The sequence below is a fragment of the Aquarana catesbeiana genome, linkage group LG02 (genome assembly GCF_042186555.1).
Source record: "Aquarana catesbeiana isolate 2022-GZ linkage group LG02, ASM4218655v1, whole genome shotgun sequence".
NCBI classification, from domain to species: domain Eukaryota; kingdom Metazoa; phylum Chordata; class Amphibia; order Anura; family Ranidae; genus Aquarana; species Aquarana catesbeiana.
Window position 1 is genome coordinate 95563132 of NC_133325.1, and position 23294 is coordinate 95586425.

Genomic DNA, 23294 nt, shown 5'->3' on the forward strand with positions numbered 1-23294 from the left:
GAAATTCCGACCGTGTGGGGGGCTCCATCACACATTTTCCATCGGAATTTCCGACACACAAAGTTTGAGAGCTTGCTATAAAATTTTCCAACAACAAAATCCGTTGTCGGAAATTACGATCGTGTGTACACAAATCCGACGCACAAAGTGCCACGCATGCTCAGAATAAATTAAGAGACGAAAGCTATTGGCTACTGCCCCGTTTATAGTCCCGACGTACGTGTTTTACCTCACCGCATTCAGAACGATTGGATTTTCCGACAACTTCGTGTGACCGTGTGTATGCAAGACAAGTTTGAGCCAACATCCCTCGGAAAAAATCCATGGATTTTGTTGTCGGAATGTCCGATCAATGTCCGACCGTGTGTACGGGGCATAAGTGGAAAAGAGGGTCAACAATGTCAGAAATGTTATGGTTCCGGTGTAAAGTATAAGATTTCACAAGATGGAGGCTGATTTTGCTAAAGAACATGAGAAACTTCACTCAATTCACTTCAAATACCCAATTTTGTGAAAACCCAGTTCCTGTTCATTTGTTTTTAATCTGCATGAAATGGGTATGGGATTGGGAATTCAATGTAAAATATGCAGCTAAACGCCAAAGTTACCTTCAAAGGAATACTAAATTGTAAGTAACTAAAACAAAAATGTACTTTTCACTATATAAATATTTACATAAAAAGGACCTGGTAGTCATTATGCCGTTTAAACTGTTTGAACTACAGACAAACAACTTAATACATTCTTGGAATACATGTAAGGGAGCTTTTTTACTTGCCGAAGGATATGTATTTCTGTTCATCCAGTCTTAACTTTATGTAGCCGTCCACCTGGTTCCGTCTCCTCCTCGTCCGCCCGTGAGGAAGAGGAGGCGGAGCTTTGTTACAGTGGACGGCGTGGACTTCCTATACACACATCCACTGTAACAAAGCTCCGCCTCCTCCTTGTCATGGACGGACGAGGAGCAGGCGGGACGGCGCAGACTTCATATACACACAGCCCTGCTGTGAATAGGGGGGGACAACGCACGGCGTAATATGGCTTTCCTTCCCCTGCATCAATACTGACACGGCGGCAGATAACCTGACTCAAGTATAAGCCGAGGTGGGCATTTTCAGCACAAAAAAATGTGCTGAAAAACTCAGCTTTTACTCGAGTATATACGGTAATCGAATATCAAACGTTCTGCAGTTTACAGTAAATTCGTAGAGAAAAATTTAAAAGCAGCTAATTTCTGATTGGGTTAGAACATGTTGTTGATCTTTGAATCCTGATGTAAAAGTGAATGTGATTGGAAGCCAAAGTGACAGCAGTGCTCCACCAGGGCCACATTCTACCATTCTACATTCAGTGTGACTCTATTTTCTAGCTCTAGTTATCTAGTGATCTACTGCAGCTTCCAAAATGTTCATGAAAGTCAGTATTTACATATTGCAAGGCACAAATCCTGAATCCTAAGGTGACAGAGCTCACACCACTTAAACATGGGGATTGCATTGTGATATGGTTGAAGGAACATTTGTTCCATACTTAGATGCTTGGGCACACTCTGTACAGTAAGGGGTCAGTTTGGTAAGTTTTTCTCCTGCCCCTGGTGCCTCTACTATGTTGGCTTCAACATTTCAACTATCAAATGACTGGTGTCATAATTGAACACATGTGCAGCATCATGGCAACTGCAGATTAAACAGAAGCTTGGCTGAAAAAGATAGGAGGGTTTAGTTCCACTTTAAGTTATTTTCAGCATGGGGAACCATGCTGATGAATATCAATCAACAGACTGTGGAAGAAAAACATAGAAACTGTCATTAAGTGCTTCCATTTCTAAATGCCAGTTGCTAGGCTGTCATGATCATCATCTGACTTTAGTACTTTTTGAGTAAACAAATATGTAACCATTAAAGTCAAAATCCTTGAACTGCATGCTTCTTACGGTTAGATTACTCACCTGTCACTTGCCCAAAGCCATCAAATCTCCCTGGACAGCCATGGAAATTGCATTTTCAGAAGGGGAGGTCACCCACAGCAAATTTTTATTCTGGTCACTAGATATTTTCTGTTATAGGCAGAGAATGTAAGGAAATGAGGGTATTGTATTGGTTTTATTGTTGTCTGTACAGTAACATGGTATGCTTTCTTCCTTGTTTTAGATGAATCTGTACAAAATTTTATGAAAGCTATGCACAGGGAATTGGCGAACTCCAGCCAGGAAACGTCCATGCACTTGGCGTGTGCTTTATTCGTGCAGACTGGGACCTCCCTCTCTGCCCAGTTTATTGAAAATGTTGCACTATGGGCAAACAGCAGCCTCCAACAGGCTAACTTCAGTGAGCACACATGGACTGCAAGTCAGATCAATCAGTGGGTCACCAGGAACACAGGAGGTGAGGAGATCTCTGCTGCAAATCTGTGCCACAATGCACTATTATCAGAACTTTTTTTGCAAACAAGGCTAGTTTTGTTATTATAATTGCAATACATATATATATTATTATAAATATATATAAATTAGCCACTAGAGGGAGCTCTCATTCATTTAGAGTAACTACTTTGTCACTCTTTTAAAGGATAAGTGAACTTTTAAACAAAGCGCACTTATCCTTTTTGCATGTTCTTCCCAGACCTAAATTAGCCCACTCTTCACCTTTCTAGATATATACTTACCTTGCTCTAGCTTATGCGACCTTCAATATTTGTTTACATTTTCTTCCTAAAGCCTTCTGTGAGCTGGCGGCCCCATGTAGATTTCTATGAGGCTTTCCCCTGAGTGTCTCCAGCATTGAGATACAGCCTCATAGAAGACTACAGGAAAATACAGCACAGATGCGGGCAGCACACATAAGACTTTGGGAAGAGGATGTAAACAAACACCAGAGGCGGTGGGACAAAATGTTATACAAGGACAAACCTAAATATTACATTCAAATTGAATCCAATCAGGCAGGCCCCCATAGTTGATGATAGATCTACAGAAGATAGTACAATCAATTTGTATACTGTATGGTCAACTTAAGACAAAGTCACACGATAAACAGCGGTGCAGAGGACAGGCAGATGTTCCCAACCTGGTACTTTTGGTGTGCACCTATGGCCACCTTAACTAGTCCAAATACTGGTTAGTGATAATCCTTAGAGTAGTTCAGGATATGGATGTCTATGTACAGTGTCTTATGTAATGCAATAAAGTTTTTCCACGGGCAAGGTGTCTGTACACAGTGTCCAAACAAGATGACCAGGTAGGGATTGTGAACGATGAGTGGCTGCCCTCTCACCAACTGCAGAACTGGATAAGAACCTCCCGAACGGCGATCCTGGATGAGATGTCCTTCTGGTAAGCAAGTGGTGATGGCCGATTGGCTGCTGGACACAGGCGATCATTGGATCCTTCTGATGAAGTGGTGCTACGGTGATGTCTCGCAAACGGCAAGCAGAGCCGGGCCATCCAGGGCAGGGCTGAAGTCACTGGATTGCCACGTGGTAGGCCACAGCCCTATCACCTAGCAGCAGAGAGGTGTTCACTCAGTGAGGCCCATGAAGAAGAGAGCGTGGAGCAGATCTGCTGCCCCTTTCATAGTTTCTCCCAGAGGCCTGTTGGTGTTGCAGAGGGGCTTCTGGGATGTATAGTCCAGGGGGTAGTTTCACAACATCAGACCGGCTGCTCAAGAGACTATTAGCCCCATAATTCCCCTTGTTTGGCTTAAAGATATGATGTCAAGTTACTGAAGTCCAGCGCTAGAGGGACACAGGATTAGATGGAAAGTAACAGGGGTGGTCCTCAGAACAAGGTAACTGTAGTCCACCGTTGGCTACATAAAAAAGAGGGAGAACACAAGCAAAGTTTGAAACACAGATATTGTGTGCAACTTTGTGCCCCTTCAGCTTGGTAAAGTGGGTCTCTAGCCGAAAATATTTTCTTTAGTGTCAGATAGCGTGGGTAAGGACTAAAACCTCTGTTTGTTAATGCTGTCTGTGTTCCATCTGGGGAAATCGTGCTACCATGACAGGAAGCAAGAGGAAATTTCCTCAAAAGGGATGCAGACAATTACAACAATATAAAGCAAACAGGAATAATAGGCAGCACATCCTGTAAGGTTCCTGGTGGAAGGACCAATTACCGTACTATTGGTAGAAGGACACTTAAATAGGTGTTGTGTTTGGCAGAAAAATGCCTGTAATCTGCCCCAAAGAAGCTCATGTTCTTTTTTGAGCTTAGGACGTTTTTCAGGCGTTTTGCTTCAGGTGACAAAACGCTCAGATGTGAACAGGTGCCATTGAAATTGGAATGGGATTTTGCTTGTTGGGATGAAAACGCTCAGGTGTGAATGCGGCCTCAATGTGAGATCTGAGGTCTCTTTGAACCCACATATCACACTAAAGAGGACCTGTCATGCTAATATCTATTACAAGGGATGTTTACATTCCTTGTAATAGGAATAAAAGTGATTTATTTATTTATTTATTTTTTTAAAGGGACTGTGTAAAAATTAAAAAGTAGAATAAATAAGAAAAAAAAAATTTAAGTGCCCTGTCCCTCTGAGATCACACGCAGAAGTGAATGCATATGCAGGTCACGTTCACATATGTAAACGCTGTTCAAACCACACATGAGGTATCGCCACGATCGTTAGAGTGACATGTTAGGCATTAATTTACTTGGCATAACATCATCTTTCACATTATACAAAAAAAATGGGCTAACTTTACTGTTTTCTTATTTCATTAAAAAAAGTGTATTTTTTTCCAAAATTGGCTAGTGTATACAGATAGGGTAGTGTATACAGAAGACAGGCTGGTGTATACAGAGAGGGTAGTGTATACAAAAGACAGGCTAGTGTATACAGAAGACAGGCTAGTGTATGTAGAAGACAGGCTAGTGTATACAGAGGGGGTAGTGTATACAGAAAACAGGCTAGTGTATATAGAAGACAGGCTAGTGTATACAGAGGGGGTAGTGTATACAGAAGACAGGCTGGTGTATACAGAGGGGGTAGTGTATACAGAGGGGGTAGTGTATATAGAAGACAGGCTAATGTATACAGAAGACAGGCTAGTGTATACAGAGAGGCTAGTGTATATAGAAGACAGGCTAGGGTAGTACAGTTTCCCCCCCCCCCCCCCTCCTCCATGGTCTGCACTCACCTGCCGCCTCCTTAGCTCTGGAGCTCGTGTGAGAAAGTTCCTCCCGTCTCCCCCTACTGATATGGGCGGAGCAAAGAGGAGACTTGCTCTGACACTCATCTCCTGGCTCTGGCTGTCAGTGAAGCTTGGAATGCAGACTCAGTGAAAGCGTCGAGGCTGTGCAGGACAGCGCTGTGTCATGCAGCCCACGACTTTCTCCTTTCTCACGGTAGGGCCGGCCCTGGACTCGGGGCTATGGGCCCCAGATTAGGGGCTCTAGTCTCATTAACACATTAACTTTTTTAACCACTTGCTGACCAGCCACCGCAGTTTTACTGCGGCAGAATGGCACAGCTAGGCGAAGCGACGTTACGTTGCTTCGCCCTGTGGCCACTAGGGGCACGCACGCCCACTGCACGCCCCCCGAGCCGATGCGAGTGCCCGGCGGTCACAATCACCAGCGGGCTCCCGCGATCGCCGCTGAGACACGGAGAACCAGGATCTGTGTATGTAAACACACAGTTTCCGGTTCTCTGAGGCGAGAAGTGACAGAACGTCTGTTCATACAGAGTATGAACAGAGATCTATCTCTTCCCCTACACAGTTCCCTCCCCCCTTCAGTTAGAAACACAAACAGGGAACACAATTAACCCCTTGATCGCCCCCTAGTGTTAACCTCTTCACTGTCAGTGACATTTTTACAGTAATCAATGCATTTTTATAGCACTGATCGCTGTATTAATGCCAATGGTCCCAAAAATGCATCAAAATTGTCCAATGTGTCCACCATAATGTCGCAGTCCCCATAAAAATCATAGATCGCCACCATTACTAGTAAAAAAAAAAAAGAATAATAAAAATGCCATAAAACTATCCCCTATTTTGTAGATGCTATAACTTTTGCGTAAACCAATCAATATACGCTTATTGCGCTTTTTTTACCAAAAATATGTAGAAGAATACATATCGGCCTAAACTGAGAAAAAAAAAATGTTTTTATATATTTTTGGGGGATATTTATTATAGCAAAAAGTAAAAATATTGTGCTTTTTTCAAAATGGTCGCTCACCTTTACCCTCAGCTTGCTAAAGAAGCTGAGGGTAAAGGTGATGGACTGGCTAAGCATGTCTCCAGACCTAAACCCTATTGAGCATCTGTGGGGCATCCTCAAATGGAAGGTGGCGGAGCGCAAGGTCTCTAACATCCACCAGCTCAGTGATGTCGTCATGGAGGAGTGGAAGAGGACTCCGGTGGTAATCTGTGAAGCTCTGGTGAACTCCATGCCCAAGAGGGTTAAGGGAGTGCTGGAAAAAAAATGGTGGCCACACAAAATATTGACACTTTGGGTCCAATTTGGACATTTTCACTTAGGGGTGTACTCACTTTTGTTGCCAGCGGTTTAGACATTATGGCTGTGTGTTGAGTTATTTTAAGGGGACAGCAAATTTACACTGTTATACAAGCTGTACACTCACTACTTTACATTGTAGCAAAGTGTCCTTTCGTCGGTGTCACATAAAAAGATATAATAAAATGTTTACAAAAATGTGAGGGGTGTACTCACTTTTGTGACATACTGTATATGACACACGTACACACACACAGACATGTACACACACACACACGTACACAGCCACAACCCCCCCCCCCTTTTATTTGTACAACAGCCCTTACTTATAAGGTGGTCTTCCTAGTCCCAGCTCTTGTTTCCACATGTGGCTGAGACACAGATAGGAGCTGCAGTCCAGGATACAGTGGCTGAACTCTTTTTTTTCTCTACGTAAATCATGTGTAGACTAGTGCTGCCCTAGGCCTGACTAAACTCGTGCACCCCCTAATTTAAATATGTCCCACCCTGTCCTGTCAAGGACACACCCCTTGCTGTTTAAGTCCCGCCCTGAAATTTTCGAGTGGGGACACTAGCTCTAAGGGAAAGTGTTGCCTATAGTTCTACTTTAAGCACAAATTTCTGATAATTTTATGGAGAGGACTAAGAAGATATAACAATGCCAATGGTGCAGCAGAATACAAAGCACAGTGAGGAGGGTTTGTGGTCCAGGATGATAGGACAGTCAAAATTAGAAGCGCCCCGCGCCCCCCCCCCCCCCCAAGTTGCGGAATGCCGGCTGACTTCATACCAGAAGCAATGCGGCCGCTTTATGAGGGTGCTAGACTAATTTGCCTCTCAGACCCAGTCCGCCACATAAGACTGGCGCTACACTAACAGCGCAAGCCGGAGGGGACTCTTTCCATACTGCCCCCCTGCAAAGTGCTGCCCTAGGCCTGGGCCTTGTCGGCCTAGGCCAGGATACAGCGTTGGATGCCATTATTTCCTAGTTAACGAAAATACTGAATTTAAGCAAAAGGTAGCAGGGAAGTAGGTAGGGAAGCAGTGTTTTTTCTTTTGGTTCAGACTTGCTTGGCAGTGATATGAAAGGAGGAGCAAAAGGTCACAAGGGAAAGGTACCACTTAGTCTACACATTCACAAGGCAATACCTACAAATTAAAAAAACACCTGGAAAAGTATCTTTAGTTTAGCCACGTGACAGTAAGGGCTAGTTTACGCTTGCTTCAAAACAAGGCTTCAGACAGGCTTTGCTACTGCTTCAACATGCTTTTATAATGTGTTTTTGATGCTTCAGTGGTCCTTCGATGAAGCTTCGGTGGTGCTTTAATGAAGCTTTGGTGGTGCTTCAGTGAAGCACCGGTGATGATCTTTTGAAGCTTTGTTGAAGCTTGACAGATGCCCTGTGTGTGTAGAAATCTCATACCTGCAATTTCTCCAAAACAATGCAAAGCTAAAGCTGAATTAAAGCCTCTCAAAAGCCGCAGGTGCTCCAAGCCAGCTTTGTCATAGAGTTCTATGGAGGCTTTGAAGACACTTTGAAGCACCTCTAAAGTGACATGGGGTATACATTTTGAAGCAAAGCAAATGCAAGGTGTAAATAGGACTGCAAGCTAACCTTTCTATCTAGTGACAGGGGCTTTGACTGGCATTCAGAGAGCTTTAACAAAGCTTGTTCAAAGCTTTGTTTTGAAGCAAGTGTAAACTAGCCCTTAAAGCTCTCTGAACACCAGTCAAAGCTCCTGTCATTAAATAAAATGGTTAGCTTACAGTCCTGTTTACACCTTGCATTTGCTTTGCTTCAAAAACTATACCCCATGACGCTTTAGTGGTGCTTCACAGCGTACTCAAAGCCTCTATAGAAGTCTATGGCAAAGCTCGCTTGAAGCACCTGTAGCTGTTGAGAGGGTTTACTTCAGCCTTAGCTTTGCTTTGTTTTGGAGAAATTGCAGGTATGAGATATCCACACACACAGGACATCTGCTAAGCTTCAACAGGAGCTTCCCCAAAGCATCACCAAATCTTCAACGAAGTACCACCGAAGCAACAAAAACACATCATAAAAGCATGTTGAAGCGGTAGGTGCTTTAATGTGTGTTGAAGCCGAAGCAAGTGTAAATGAGCCCTTATTCTCAAATCTCATTGGCCTCAGTTGAAAATCACTGTCGTTTTTTTTAAAATTAGGATTCCTATCCTGATGTGAATGCTTTGTGAATCAAACCTGAAGTGTATAGTTGATAGATACAACATAAAAGTATGATTATAGTGTCAGTCATTTCAAGAAGTAATTAGTAAAAGCCTGATGCCTGCTTTCCATACAGGTGGGATACAGACTCTCGTGCCTTGTGAACCTTTGGTGCCAGGTTTTACACAGATCACACTTGTGAGCACAATGTATTTCAGAAGCCGGTGGAAAACCAAATTCTCCTTCACAGACACACAGACATTGCCTTTTATCAGTACCGATGGATCGGTGGTCAAAGTTCCTATGATGCATCAAACTGCAGATGTTAACTATGGTAAGGAGGAGTAGATTATACAATAAATACTGCATGGATTGGAATTATATTTTATAAATATAAAATAGCACCTATACCCCCTTTTTAGACAGCTCTTTGTTGTATTTTAGTTTGACAATAAAAATATAATGTTGAGATGTTCTGTTAACCTTGTTCTTTTCTTCCTGGAGGAAAAGGAACCGACTTCAAATGTCATTTATCTGCTGATGGTTTGCATCTTTTTTGTTACTATGAGCATTGCTTCCACTATTCCTTATCTGGGTTTTTCTTTGGACTGGCCAGTAATCTACAGTAATTATTGGCGGCTGGTTCAATTTTGGGGACCTCAAATGTGACCATTCTGACATAACTCTGACACTTCCAGAGAGTGTTGGTTCTGGTCAAACACTCTTGCCCCTCACACTTTACTACTTGGCCATCAATAGAATAGTCTGCCTTAATAGCCACTAGGAAAATGCAGAAGGCACAAAGAGGCCAATCACTGCTGGGAGAAGTTCGTCCAGTGCCCAGGGCAAGGATGTGAAACTGCGCCCCCCTCCCCTGCTGCTAATGTATGTACTGCCCTGTAACCATTTTCTGCCCCCTTACTCCTGCTTCACATGGTTGGCATTAAGTGTGCACTGCACATGACTGGCCAATTGCTTGCTTTTTAACAGCTAGACCGTAGTTGCACATGCAGGCTGTGCTTTTTGTGTCCGCTGTAGGTGGATGAGGTGGAGAATGGGCATGGTAGAGCATGGAGTGACAGCGGTAGCTGTCAGAGCAGACGTGAAGAGTACTAGTTACTGATCTGGAGCAAGGGGCGTCCCCACCACCTTTGAGCCCAGGGAAGCTCCCTCTCAATGCTCTGCCAGAACAGCTCAGCATTAGACCATAAAAGCAGTGTAGAGGCTGCTGCCAGTAAGTGCATGCATTGGGGCTGATATAAGGTCTGAAGGTGCATGCATCGGGGCTGATCTGAGGTCTGAAGGTGCATGCATTGGGGCTGATCTAAGGTCTGAAGGTGCATGAATTGAGGTTTATCTGGGGTCTGAAGATGCATGAATTGGGGCTGATCTGATGTCAGAAGGTATATAAATTGGGGCTGATCTTGGGCGTGAAGGTGCTTGAATTTGCTAAAGGTGCATTCATTGTGACTGATCTTAGATCTGAAGGCTGGTCTGAGTTATGGAGGTGCATGAACTAGAGCTGATATACGTTCCGAAGGTGCATGCACTGGGGCTAGTATATATTAATGGTAAATATGGACATGTTTTGTGTGCACCAGTAAATATAATAATAATTGTTGTTATTATTATTATTATGTTTAATTTGCCATTAGCAGGTAGTCCCTTGTTCACCCTGCCGCGGTTTCAAAGTCGCACGACTTTGAATCTGACATCCCTGTGCAAATTGATCGTGGCCTGCATACAACTTCTTTAACAGAAGTCAATACAAGTCATGTTGAAATCGCACCAAAAGTAGTGCGGGAACCTTTTTCTAAGTCGAAGCGACTTGAGTTACATTGGTTCCATTGCCGTTAATGGGGCGCGACTTGTCATGCGACTTTACACTCTCAAATTGCATAACAAGTCGCGGCAGTGTGAACTGGAGCTAAATTATGAGAGCAAAAATTGAGATTACAACTGCGGTACACTTTTGTTTAATTGCAAACCAGTTGTCTACTTCTTGTAAAATTGCCTGAAAAGGTTGCCGACCACTGGTTTAGAACGTATATCCAATTTTTATTACTCTGTGTCTTCCTGTTGTGGTGACACTCTCAACCCTTAATTTCTTGTCTTGGTGTCACCAGGGCAAGAAGCAAGGGGAGCTCTCCCCATATGAGGATTTAAAACCACCAGAACTTGGCGGCATTACTAACACTAGTGTTCCTGTCTTACAGCATTGCAAACATTAATGCTAATGTGAAAAATGCAGTTACCCATGACAAGTCAACCAATAAATCATATCTTAACTGATTTAATAAACTTGAACGTGATGGGCTGCTGTAATGTACTGCGCTTTTTTTATCACCAATTTTTCAGTGGCAAATTTAATTAGCTTGCAAATGTTTGTGAACCAACAGACAGCATGAACAATGTCAAAGATACCGTAATTGCTGTTATGTGTGATCCTGTGTTGTTGCACGATCTGACACCATTTTCCTCCTCACTTTCAGAAATCTGTAGGAGGGAGAAATTATTATATTTAGCAAAAGTTATATTTATCAAGTTCAGGAGGACCAATGAGGGAGTACTGGAGGGTCATGAACGCAGCAGCACCACCACTGTATAGTTTTGCTCATAATGTGCATTTTGTATATACTTCTCCAGGCCAGTTTGAAACCACTTCTTTTGAGAAGTTTACAATAGTGGAGCTGCCTTACCTAGGGAATACAGTCAGTATGTTTGTGGTACGGCCCACAGACAAGAATACACCATTATCTTCTATTGAAGCAAGCTTGACATCAAAGAGCATAGCACTGTGGACCAGCACCATGAAGAAATTCAAAATGGACATCTTTATGCCCAGGTAGTAATATATGAAAGAATGTTTTAAAATAGTAAGTCCATTCAAAGCTGATATATCACTAATAAGTGGATGTTCGTATATTAAATAAATTCTCCACCAAATTTTTATATCTCTCTGGCACTCTGTCAATGAGTTTGCCAAAACGAATCTGATGGGATTTAATCAAGAATTGAGCAATTTGCCTTATATTGTCCAGCATGCAGCTAGATGAATTAGATTGTTTTGCTTGGATTCATAATGCAATGTGTCAGGACAGAGATCTTGGAGGGAGATCTCACAACTGGAATCCCAGAGAGATATAGGAAGTTGAATGAATATCAAACCAATTGTCATACCAATACCTTAAATATCTGTTTTGGGTGGATCTATTTGGTTGCCAACTTTGATTTGTCAGTAAAAGGAAAGGTTTCCCTGTAAAAAATAAAGGAAACACTGCTGCCCAAACACTGATTTGTTAGCCAAAAATCCCTCGATGAAGTCTCTTAAAAAAATAAGTACTTTTGGGATTGTTGATCTCCTGGCCTGCCGAAGCTCTCAATGGTCCTTCCCACCAAACCCAATGTCACTAGAGGAAACAGTCGCTAGCAGGAGAGAGAAATATAATTTGTTTCTTTTTTACAGAGAACACATTTACTGCACAAAATGTTTATATGCCTCATATCTAGTTTAATAATCTTTTATTTCCAAACCCAAATATGATGTAGCTTAGCGATTCCATTCTTAAAACCTGAAACGATAAGACTTTTTGCCAACAAGGTTATAAACCGTAAAGCACTTATGGAGTAATGTTCTGCTCAATTAAAGAAAATATTTCAGGCTGAACAGAATGTTATTCCGTTGAGTTTATCACATTAGTATTGGAGTTTGTGCTTGCAACCCCCACGATTTCTCAGTTGAACGGTTTCTTATAGTTTGCATTATTAATGCCATGTCCATGCACTGACACAGTACCTTACTATTACTTGTTTGATTTGTACTTACAGATTCAAATTGGAAAGCCACAGTGACTTAAAGTTGTTATTACCAGCCCTGGGAGTCTTGGATCTGTTTGATCCAAGGAAAGCTGATTTTAAAGGGATGTCAGGTAATTTCTTTTTTAATTTTGCGCATGCATATATTATATATGCATATACACACATATATATATATATATATATATATATATATATATATATATACAGTTGTGCTCATAAGTTTACATACCCTGGCCGAATTTATGATTGCCTGGCCATTTTTCAGAGAATATGATTGATAACACAAACTTTTTGCACTCATGGTTAGTGTTTGGCTGAAACCATTTATTATCAATCAACTGTGTTTTAAATCATAATGAGCACAGAAACTACCCAAATGACCCTGATCAAAAGTTTACATACCCCAGTTCTTAATACCGTGTATTGCCCTCTTTAACATCAATGACAACTTGAAGTCTTGTGGATGAGGCTCTGTCTTCTCAGTTGGTAAAGCTGCCCATTCCTCTTGGAAAAAAGCCTCCAGTTCCTGTAAATTCTTGGGCTGTCTTGCATGAACTGCACATTTAAGATCTCCCCAGAGTGGCTCAATGATATTGAGGTCAGGAGACTGAGATAGCCACTCCAGAACCTTCACTTTATTCTGCTGTAGCCAATGACAAGGCAACTCGGCCTTGTGTTTTGGATCATTGTCACGTTGGAATGTCGAAGTACGTCCCATGCGCAGCTTCCTGCCTGATGAATGCAAATGTTCCTCCAGTATTTTTTTGATAACATTATCAACAAAAAAATGGCCCTTTAAGACGTATGGGCGGAAGTGACGTTTTGACATCGCTTCCGCCCTGCTATAGTATGGAGACAGGTGGGGGCCATCTTCCCCTCACTCGTCTCCATACCCAGCCACGGAGGGTGCAGGAGAGTGGCGGGAGGGGGGTGGCCCCTCTCCCGCCGCCTATAACGATGATCTGACTGTGAATCCACCACAGAGACCACCATTATCCTAAACAGAACCGCCGGCCAAAAAGATGGACACCTCGGTTGTGGCAGCAGCTGCTGCCGTTACCGAGATATCCATCTTTAAACTGCTGATGTATATGTACAGGAGCCGGTTGACAAGTGGTTAAATAACAAGCATGTTATACCTGCCTCCACTGTGCAGTTTGTTTTGCACAGTGTGACCCTGATCATCCTCTTCTGGGGTCCCTCAGTGGCTCTCGCGGCTCCTCCTCCCATCAGAAAACCCTCTAGGAGAAGCGCTCTCCCAGGGGGGGAGGGGGGTTACCTTGGGGGTGCGCTCTTGAGTACAGCATTTGCATGCATAGACACGAATGCCTGACTCGGCCCCGCCCCCCACATTATTGGATTTGATTGACAGCAGCGGGAGCCAATGGCTGCGCTGCTATCAATCTATTCAATCAATAGCCAGGACCCTGTGCAAAGAGGGAAAGCGCGTCTCCGCCGAGGGGATGAAGGGGCTCAGGTGAGTAAAATGGGGGCCGGTTACTGCCAGAAGTTTTTTCACCTTAATGCATAGGATGCATTAAGATGAAAAAACACAAGGGTTTACAACACCTTTAAGTTCTTGTTTAAGGAAGAGGCTGCTGCATCTATGGCTGGCATGCTCCCTTTAACAAACTTTTCATCCATGGGTTATAAAAAGCGAAAACCTCTTAAGAGGAACAAAATCCTGTCAGGATGTTCCCAATCCGCATACACCGCCTGTTCCAGCAGGGGTGTAGGGGGAAAGTCTGTGCAGACTGAAGAGGCCTCAGGGATCCCAAGAGGACCAGGGGGGCTCAGTCGCCTCTGCTTTTTTAAGAGGCAACTTAAAGGCAGAATGAACCAATTCGGTCAGTCAGGATGAAAACCTCTGTGACTGAGAGGCAGACATCAACAGGATATCTTTTTGTCCAGATTGCTCAGAAGCAGACTCATCCACCAGGCCCTCCACAGAATCCTGAGCTTTTAGCTCTTCCCCATCCTCAACCCATTTCTGCTCCAAACTAGGAGGCTCCAGGGAGGGGGGATCCGTCACGCTTCTTGCCACCGTGCGGTATAGAGGCAATCCTGTGCTCTAACCCAGCTAGGGCCGTGCTTGGTGTGCACCGGAACGTTCTGTGCATGCGTGCGCATGTACGTGCATGGTCCCGGCAAAGGGCATGGCTGTATTCGCATATGACGCGAATCTCACATGTGCGGCGAAGCCGTGTGCGCCATGGCCGCCAAACAAACTGCCAAGTCCAGCGGTGCTTTTGCAAATGCACGTGCGCCACGGCCACCAAACAACAACTGCTGAGTACAGCAGCACTTCTCAGAATGCACGTGTGCCATGTTAAACCAAGGCAAAATGGCGCACCGTCGTGCACCATCATACAGGTAAAAAAACAGCCAGACACAAGCAAAAAAAGGTACACTTTGCAAACACCCACAGCTAGCCCAAAACTCCCCTGTATGGTCACCGCACATGGGATTCCAGCCTCTAGCTAGCTTGACTGATTGTTACAATCACTGGGACACCTCACACTCATAAGTAAAGGGGTTTCACTTACCCGTCCAGGCGCAGGGCAGCTTAGAAACTTAGAGCCCAAACTTCACCCATCACGGCGGGTTCCTGTCACTTGAGGACCTTCAAGGACTGGGTACCCTTTTCATGTTTAGGGTCCACTCCCTTGGACCTGTACAGCACCCTGCGGGAATGCCTTAGCGCTGTAGTGTCCAGGATTCCACTTTGCAGGGTCCAGCGCCCGGAGGCCGCATTACAGGCAAAACCTTGCAGGATCTTGGGTCTTCTTTTTGAGGCTCGGGTACCATTTATCTAAGCATATAAACCCTGTGTCAAATGGATCAGATCGGTCAATCCCTTGATTCATTTAATCACTTAAGGACCAGCCTCGTTTTGAGATTTTGGTGTTTACATGTTTAAAACAGTTTTTTTTTTGCTAGAAAATTACTTAGAATCCCCAAACATTATATATTGTGTTTTTTTTTCTAACACCCTAGAGAATAAAATGGCGGTCATTGCAATACTTTTTTTCACACCGTATTTGTGCAGTGATCTTACAAGCGCACTTTTAAAAAAAAAAAATTCACTTTTTTTTAATTAAAAAAAAAAAAAAAACACAACAGTAAAGTTAGCCCATTTTTTTTATAGATAATGTTACGCCCAGTAAATTCATACCCAACATGTCATGCTTGAAAATTGCGCCCGCTCATGAAATGCCGTCAAACTTTTACCCTCAAAAATCTCCATAGGCAACGTTTAAAAAATTCTACAGGTTGCATGTTTTAAGTTACAGAGGAGGTCTAGGGCTAGAATTATTGCTCTCGCTCTAACAATTGCAGGGATACCTCACATGTGTGGTTTGACCACCATCTTCATATGCAGTCGCTACTCACGTATGCGTTCGGTTCTGCGCGCAAGCTCGTCGGAATGGGGCGTTTAAAAAAATGTTTTTCTTATTTATTTTACTTGATTTTATTTTTACACTGTTTTAAAAAAAAAAAAAAAATTGGGTCACTTTTATTCCTATTACAAGGAATGTAAACATCCCTTGTAATAGAAAAAAAGCATGACAGGTCCTCTTAAATATGAGATTGGGGTCAAAAACTCCTCAGATCTCATATTTGGACTTAAATGCAATAAAAAAAAAAAAATTGTCATTTGAAAAAATAACAACAGCAAAATATGCCTTTAAGACGTATGGGCGGAAGTGACGTTTTGAAGACGCTTCCGCCCTGCTATGGTGTGGAGACGGGGGGGGCCCATCTTCCCCTCACTCATCTCTATACCCAGCAAGGGGACAGACGCGATTGCCTCTGCCAACAGCTCCGGTAAACGGCGGAGGGCACTGGATCCAGGTGGGAGGGGCCCCTCTCCCGCCACCGATAAAAGTGATCTCGCGCCGAATCTGCCGCAGAGGCCACTTTTATCTTGTAGCCAACCTCCGGCCCAACACGGGGATACCAGGGGTTATGGCAGCTAGCTGGTGCCATAACGATATCCATCCCCAAAGTAGGGACGTACATCGGCATGCGGCGGTCAGCAAGTGGTTAAGAACCGTTTGTAGGACTAGAGACCTGGAGCTCAGAGGGCTCAAACAGACCATGCCATCCACCTTGCAGACATTGGTAAAAAAAAAAAAAAACACTGAAGTGCTTCCTGTGTGGGAGGGGTTATATAGGGGATCACTTCCTGTCTGAAGACCTTTGGTCTACCAGTGACCATTCACCTGGAGATGGAGTATAACCCAATAGGTAATGAATATTAGCCAGACTCTGTGTCCCATGATGTATGAAAAATAAATGTATATTTAATGAAAGTAGATGTCATTATTCATTTGAACAGCGCACCATCATTATTATAAAGTATAAAACCGGTCATCTTGTGTTCATTATCCCAAAAAACTGTATTGCTTAACTGAATTTTATTTAATAAATTTGCAGACAACTTTTACATACCTGTATTATTAATATCCAAAATGTTTGCTTTGGCATTGGTCAAAACAGGTGTCAGTGCAATAAAAAATGTAATGTTCCTCAAACATTTTCTTTCAGAGGATAGCAATGTGTATGTCTCTCAAGCCATTCATAAAGCGGAAATTGAAGTGGCAGAAGGAGGAACAAGAGCCTCAGGAGTTACAGGTTTGTAAAATGTAGTACAATTTTTTTTAATCTAAATTAAAGGGTTTTTTTTTTTAATTTTGTGATTTGTTTTTTTATAATTCAATACTACAAAACTTGGCATGTGCAGTAGAGGCAGCTGACAACGGAAGCCCCATAGTAAGTCTATGGGTGATGTCACTTCTCAGCCGTTGTTGGCTGTCTCTTCCACACAGCATCCGCCGCTGGAGACAAGACCAGATCGGCTGCAGAAAAGCTATGTATAGCATTTTTTGCTTTAAATCTACTTGCAGCCGCATTCGAAGACTAAAGCTTGGTTTACACTAGTGCAGGCCATGCAGCCCACGCTTGCTCAGGCACGGCAGCCCATTTCATTGAATGGGCTGCTGTGCCATGCACATTTTTAAAAACGCGGCCACAGGGAAATAGTTTCCCTGCGGTCCACGTACCCGCAATCGCACTGCGGGCTGAGATGCGTGGGGCTGCCATTCAGAAAGAATGGCAGCCCCACGCTTCCCGCAAGAGCAGTGCGATTCAGCTGCAGGTGTGTTTCCTGCAACTCGAACACACAGCCCGCACTAGTGTGAACCAAGCCTAAGTTAGTTTTAGGCTGAACTTCTACGCAGCATTTCAAGCATGCCAAATTGCAGTAATGCTTATTGCCCTCTGAAAGGCAATCTGTAGTGGATTGCTTTCCAGAGGACAGTATAGCAGTCCCTGGCACGTGTTAAGGAGGCACTACTGCTTTTTTTTTTTTTTTTTTTTTTTTTTACTTATTTTTTTTCTTTTGCTGAACAGAAATTTTACATTATGAGTGTGCACTACAACTGTGAGCACATTGATCGCAGCAGGAGAGTTTGATCGTCGATGCCACCTGTCAAACTCTGCAGGCCCAGTTAAAATAGCTGCAGCATGTGTACAGCCCCAAAAGGCTGTCGAATTCTGGTGGGCGACCAGGGGTGGTAACACAGTCCCCCCCCCCCCCATCGGCCATCAGTGTGAAAAAGTCCTGTGGTCATGAGAGTCAATAGTTTTCTTACATTTCTGATTCTGTAAAATGTTTTGTATAGCTGCATGCCTAAATGTCTCTCTTTTTGTACAGCCATGGTGTTGCTGAAGAGATCCCGCATGCCTGTATTTAAAGCAGACAGACCATTCTTTTTTTTCTTAAGGCAAGCAAGCTCAGGTATGGTACTTGTCTTAATTTGTTTGTTTTTTTTTGTTTCATGCCAGAAATATTGTGATCCCAAGAAATGGAGGAAATCTTTATTTCATATATTAAAATAGAACTATGGACAAAATGTAAAAAAAAAAAAAAGTTTTTATATACACACAAAGTATATGTACTAATATTAAAGCTGAACTAAACCCTCCTATCCTTTACAGCCAAGGAAGATGCAAGTTTGGTTAAGAACACAAGCAACTGGGGCAGAGTTAATTTTACAGCATGCCGTGAATGTAACAATTTTGGGGAAAATGTTAAAGTAAACTAAAAGGCAAACCCTTTTTTTTTTTGGTTTTTGGATAGTGTGAATGAGGATTGCAACACCTATTGCCGTTTGTGCCAGTTATGGAAATTCACCCTCTTATATTTGTCCTTTTTACCATTATCATTGAAAGTAAAGAAAATCCCACATTTTGAGTTGTCCTCAGGAAAGAGGGGAAATCTTCCAATGGGGACGCTAGTTTTGATGACCTTGGGGTCCCGAAAGGATTTCCCTAATTTGCAAGAATTTCCTCTCACTTCCTGTTATGAGACAGGAAGTGAGGGGGAAATCTCCAAAATGGGACACAGATGAAAAAAGAATAAAAATAAAATATGACGGGTTATAACTTTCTCTTGCTCTATTCAAATTGAAAAAAAAAAGTTTTGTCTATAGTTCTACTTTAAATTGATGAGTTTAGTTCTGCTTTAACACAGCACTTTTTGTATTTCAAAGTCAACCATCACAATTTTATTACAAAATAAGGCTATGTTCACACTGATCTCAAAGGGCGGACGACTTTCGATCCAACTTTGCTCTGCGACTTCAGTTCTGACTTCCAATTTTGATACAATTTTGAGACAATTGAGACGTGTCCTTTGACCAATCAAATCAATTCCTTTGGCTCAGGAATGGATGAAACCTCACGCCAAATTTATCCAAAAAAAAAAACGAGCTTGGGGTAAGACCATACTAGATTCTTTGGTCTGGTATGGATTTTAAGGGGAACCCCAGGCCAAAATATAAAATTAAAAAAAAAAAAGCATGGTGTCCCCCACAAAATCCATACCAGACCCTTATCCAAGCATGCAGCCTGGTTGGTCAGGAAAGGAGGAACACTCAGTCAAATTCTCCTGCCATTCTGACAGCGCCCGTGTCTGACAGTTCTTGTGGTGAAATAACTGAGACCCTGCCCCCTTGTGACGTCACAAACTCACCATGCCCAGGTCAGTGATGTCACTTGATAGCCACACCCTATTGCTATATAAGAACTGTCAAGACACAAGAGCTGACAGAATGGAGGGAGCCAGTATTGGAGGAGCATTTTATTTTTTAGGTCAGCTGCGGAAGACATCGCGATTGACGTTAGATCTACATAGGGGGGAGGGACATAAGTCCTCTGTTAAAAAAATAACTAGTCAAAAACCATCTCATGTTTTTATTTACACTACACTGCTTTTTTTTTGGGGGGGGGTGAATGAGTAGGGGTAAAATATAGCCCATAATCATTTACACAGGGGGACGGCCCATCTCAAAGGGAGCTTCCAGATTCCGATAAGCCCCCATTAACATGGGTCTGGTATGGAATTTTGGGGGGGGGGGGCACGTGGCATTTTTTTAATTTTAGTGTGGAGTTCCCCCTCAAGATCCATATCAGACTCAAAGGACCTGCTATGGATTTGGGGGGGATTTTACATTGCTAACATTGTATACACTTCATCTCAAAGCACAAGTCGCATAGCACAAGTCGGATCAGTTAAGATGAAGATGATGATCCAACTTTCATTCAAATCAATGGCTTGAAATCCTGCCCAAGTTGGACCACAGTGGTGCAAACCCAAAGGATTGGGGGGGGGGGGGACACAGATTCCCCAGTCCCTTTCTCTGTAGCCTCAGCTGCACTGAAGATGAATGAAGAGGAGACAGAGGCTCCTCTCCAGTCATAAACTGAAGCAGCATAAACACAGATTACAATGCTCAGTTATAAATGAACAGAGTTAGGGATCACTGACTGTTCATTTGGAAAAGGAAGGCACCGGTAAATGACAGATTTACCGGCTTCTTCCACCGCTCCCTATCCTGACAGATCCAAGACAGAGGGGGGAGCAGAGCATGGAGGGGGACCGGAGGAGGATGCAGGGACAGTCAGGGGTGATCGGTGTGGTGGTGGGAGGAGTTATAAGCACCGATCCCCCTGTATAGATTTCAATATAGCAGCTGAAAGCTGCAAGGGAGTGAGGGGAAGAGAGGAAGAGAATCGGCTTACAGCTGCTATATTGAAATCTATACAGGGGGATTGGTGCTTGTAACTCCCCTCACCAACACACCGATCACCCTTGACTACCCAAGTATCGGGTCAAGCATCAGGAGCATTTGCACGAGTACTCACGCAAATGCTCGGTACCGATATTAGTATCGGGACAACCCTACCCACAAGCCTGGGCTGTGGTTGTAGGGGTGAGTGGGCAGGGGGCTCATCTGAATTTAGAAGCCCCCTTTAAGAAAGGAGGCCCCCATATAAAGGAGTATACATATTATCTCTACCCATTCACCCCAAAAAAACAGTAAAGTGTAAGAAAATCAGGAGACAGTTTTTGACAAGTCCTTTATTAAACAAATAATGTCCCCAGTAGTAACTCCTACATCAATCATGATGGCCGCTAACACACCTGGCTTTTAACATCTGAGCTGCTCACCCTAAGGCTCTGTTCACATCTAGGCATTTTTGGGCGATTTTCTTTCTGCTCTAAACCTCGGCCCTAAAACGCCCAACAAGACAAATCCCATTAATTTCAATGGCCCCCATTCACATCTGAGCATTCTGTCGCCTTAAGCAAAACGCAGTTGCAAAAAAAAAAAAAAAAAAAAAAAAAAAAAAAAAAAAAAAAAAGGTACATGAGCATTTTACTGCTTTTCATTGGTGACTTGTCCACTTCAAAACGCCTGCAATATGCAAAAAAAAAAACAAATACAAAAAAAAAACACCCATAAAAAAGCAGTGCCTAGATGTGAACGGTGCCTAATATACTGTAAATGACAGAGTGGGGCTGATTTACTAAAACCAAAGAGTGCAAAATCTGCTGCAGCTATGCATGTTAGCCAATCAGCTTTGAACTTAAGCTTGTTCAATTAAGCTTTGACAAAAAAACTGGAAGCCGATGGGCTTCTAAGCAGGGATGCACCAGATTTTGCACTCTCCAGTTTTAGTAAATCAACCCCAGTGTTATTACAAAGCATTACCTGTCCATGGGTGGGCATAATTATCTTAGATAAATTCAATACTTTAGTTTTGAGCATGTGTATTCTTTGTTTTAAATTTCATCCCGTATCCCTGCCTCTAACTTGTGTTTTCTTATGTTGTCATTTCAGGATCAGTGCTATTCATTGGGAGGGTCACCAACCCCTTGCATTAAATATACATTCTAAGCTTTCTTTGAGAAGAGAAATCAGAGACCTGTTGTATTTATTAAAGGATTCACATTCTGTGAATACTGAAATGTATTATAGATACTTGTGTTAATAAATCAGTGATGCTTTTTATATATAAAAGATGTCTGCCTTTTTTTTTTTTTTTAAAGTAAACCATGCAAGAGCTGGTTTTGAACTAGTTGGTTCTCTCACTAATTTTTTTTTTACTTGGAAATCGAAGCAGAAAGCAGAGGGCGGTTATGCAGTTCATCCATCAGTCACAGGTGCATACCTACTGGGATCCGTTCCTCCCTGCAGTAGCCACCAGATACAAACAGGCTGCACTTCCTTCATGTTTCTAGATATAAAACAAGCTTCATTACAAGTAGTGCAAATTCTAAAAACAGACTGACATACTGCTCAACGGCAGACCCACTAGTACTTCTTCAGTGCATTTCTCCCCAATGGCAGCATAATCACTATCTGGGAGAAATGCATCAGAAAAGTAGGAGAGGGTCTAGTGCCGACCGATATACCACAGTACAATTGCTGGATTTAAAAAAAAAAAAAAAAAAAAAAAAAAAAAAGGGGAAAGATAGCCTGTTTGTATTTGGATACTACCTAGAGACCCAGCTTTGTCACCTTCCCTCCAGCAATATGCTTAAGTGTGACAGCACACTGGTGGGCATTACTTCAGAATTGGTACACGTGTGTACAGCCGGCATCACTGTCCTGTGTTAGGAGAACACTTGCTCTACATGCCTAACTCTGTCACCAACAGCTCTCAGGACTAAACCCATTGGTTTAACCACTTGAGCTCTGGAAGGCTTAATGCTTGTTTTAAAGTAGATATAAACCTAACACTAGATCTGCTGAATAGCTCCCAGATAGAACATCCATGCATAACAAACGAGATTGATTTAGCTAGTAGTGCAATCAGCTGCTGGACTGCTGGTATGCATTTATAGTGTAGAATCCAAGCCTGCAGAACTTGAGACCATTAGTCTTTAGGTTTACATCTATAAATGCAGGTCAGCTTTGGCCAGACCAGCAGAAAATAGTGTTGCCTAGAACCCTACAGAAGTTCTATTAAATCTTTTTTTATTCTATAGAACCTAAAATTACATTGACTGGTTATCTTTCATACCCTAACCGTATTTCTGGGGCAGAATTTGTGATTTAATGGCTAAGGGCATTTGTGGTGGCTCTTTTGTAGTTACAGGTCATTAAAAGAAATGTGGGTTTTTATTGTATAGCCCCTTCTGAAAACTATAGTTTCCTGGCTGTCAATACTTATCTGAGTTACTGACCAAGAACTGGTATGCAATCTCAGTAACAGACTTTGCTGTATAGCTACTCCAGGGTAGACACAGGCCACCAAAATACTAGTATTTTCAGAGCAGCCAGGGCCCCAGTGGTAATGTCTCTACTTCACATTAAAGGTTTCCTTTGATAAGTCACAGGCTTCATACTTGATCAGTGCCAGGGATCAACCATGAAAGTATGGCCAACTAGCATGGTCATTAAAATGCCAGGAAAGACATGTAGTTTTCTTATGGTGTGTCTGCTTTAAAACTCTGTTCTATGTCCTGATGT

At 42.8% G+C, this 23294-nt stretch overlaps 1 protein-coding gene across 1 annotated transcript in view; it reads left to right on the top strand.

The window, feature by feature from the left end:
• SERPINE3 (serpin family E member 3) overlaps nt 1-21798 on the top strand; it is a 33195-nt gene extending 11397 nt beyond the window's left edge. Inside the window, exons 3-9 of the mRNA XM_073613237.1 lie at nt 2151-2384; nt 8786-8983; nt 11296-11494; nt 12478-12578; nt 17020-17106; nt 18188-18271; nt 21660-21798. Coding sequence (XP_073469338.1) covers nt 2151-2384; nt 8786-8983; nt 11296-11494; nt 12478-12578; nt 17020-17106; nt 18188-18271; nt 21660-21703 — 947 coding nt within the window. The 3' untranslated portion in view covers nt 21704-21798. The remainder of the gene's footprint in view (nt 1-2150; nt 2385-8785; nt 8984-11295; nt 11495-12477; nt 12579-17019; nt 17107-18187; nt 18272-21659) is intronic.
• The last annotated feature ends 1496 nt before the right edge of the window (nt 21799-23294 follow it).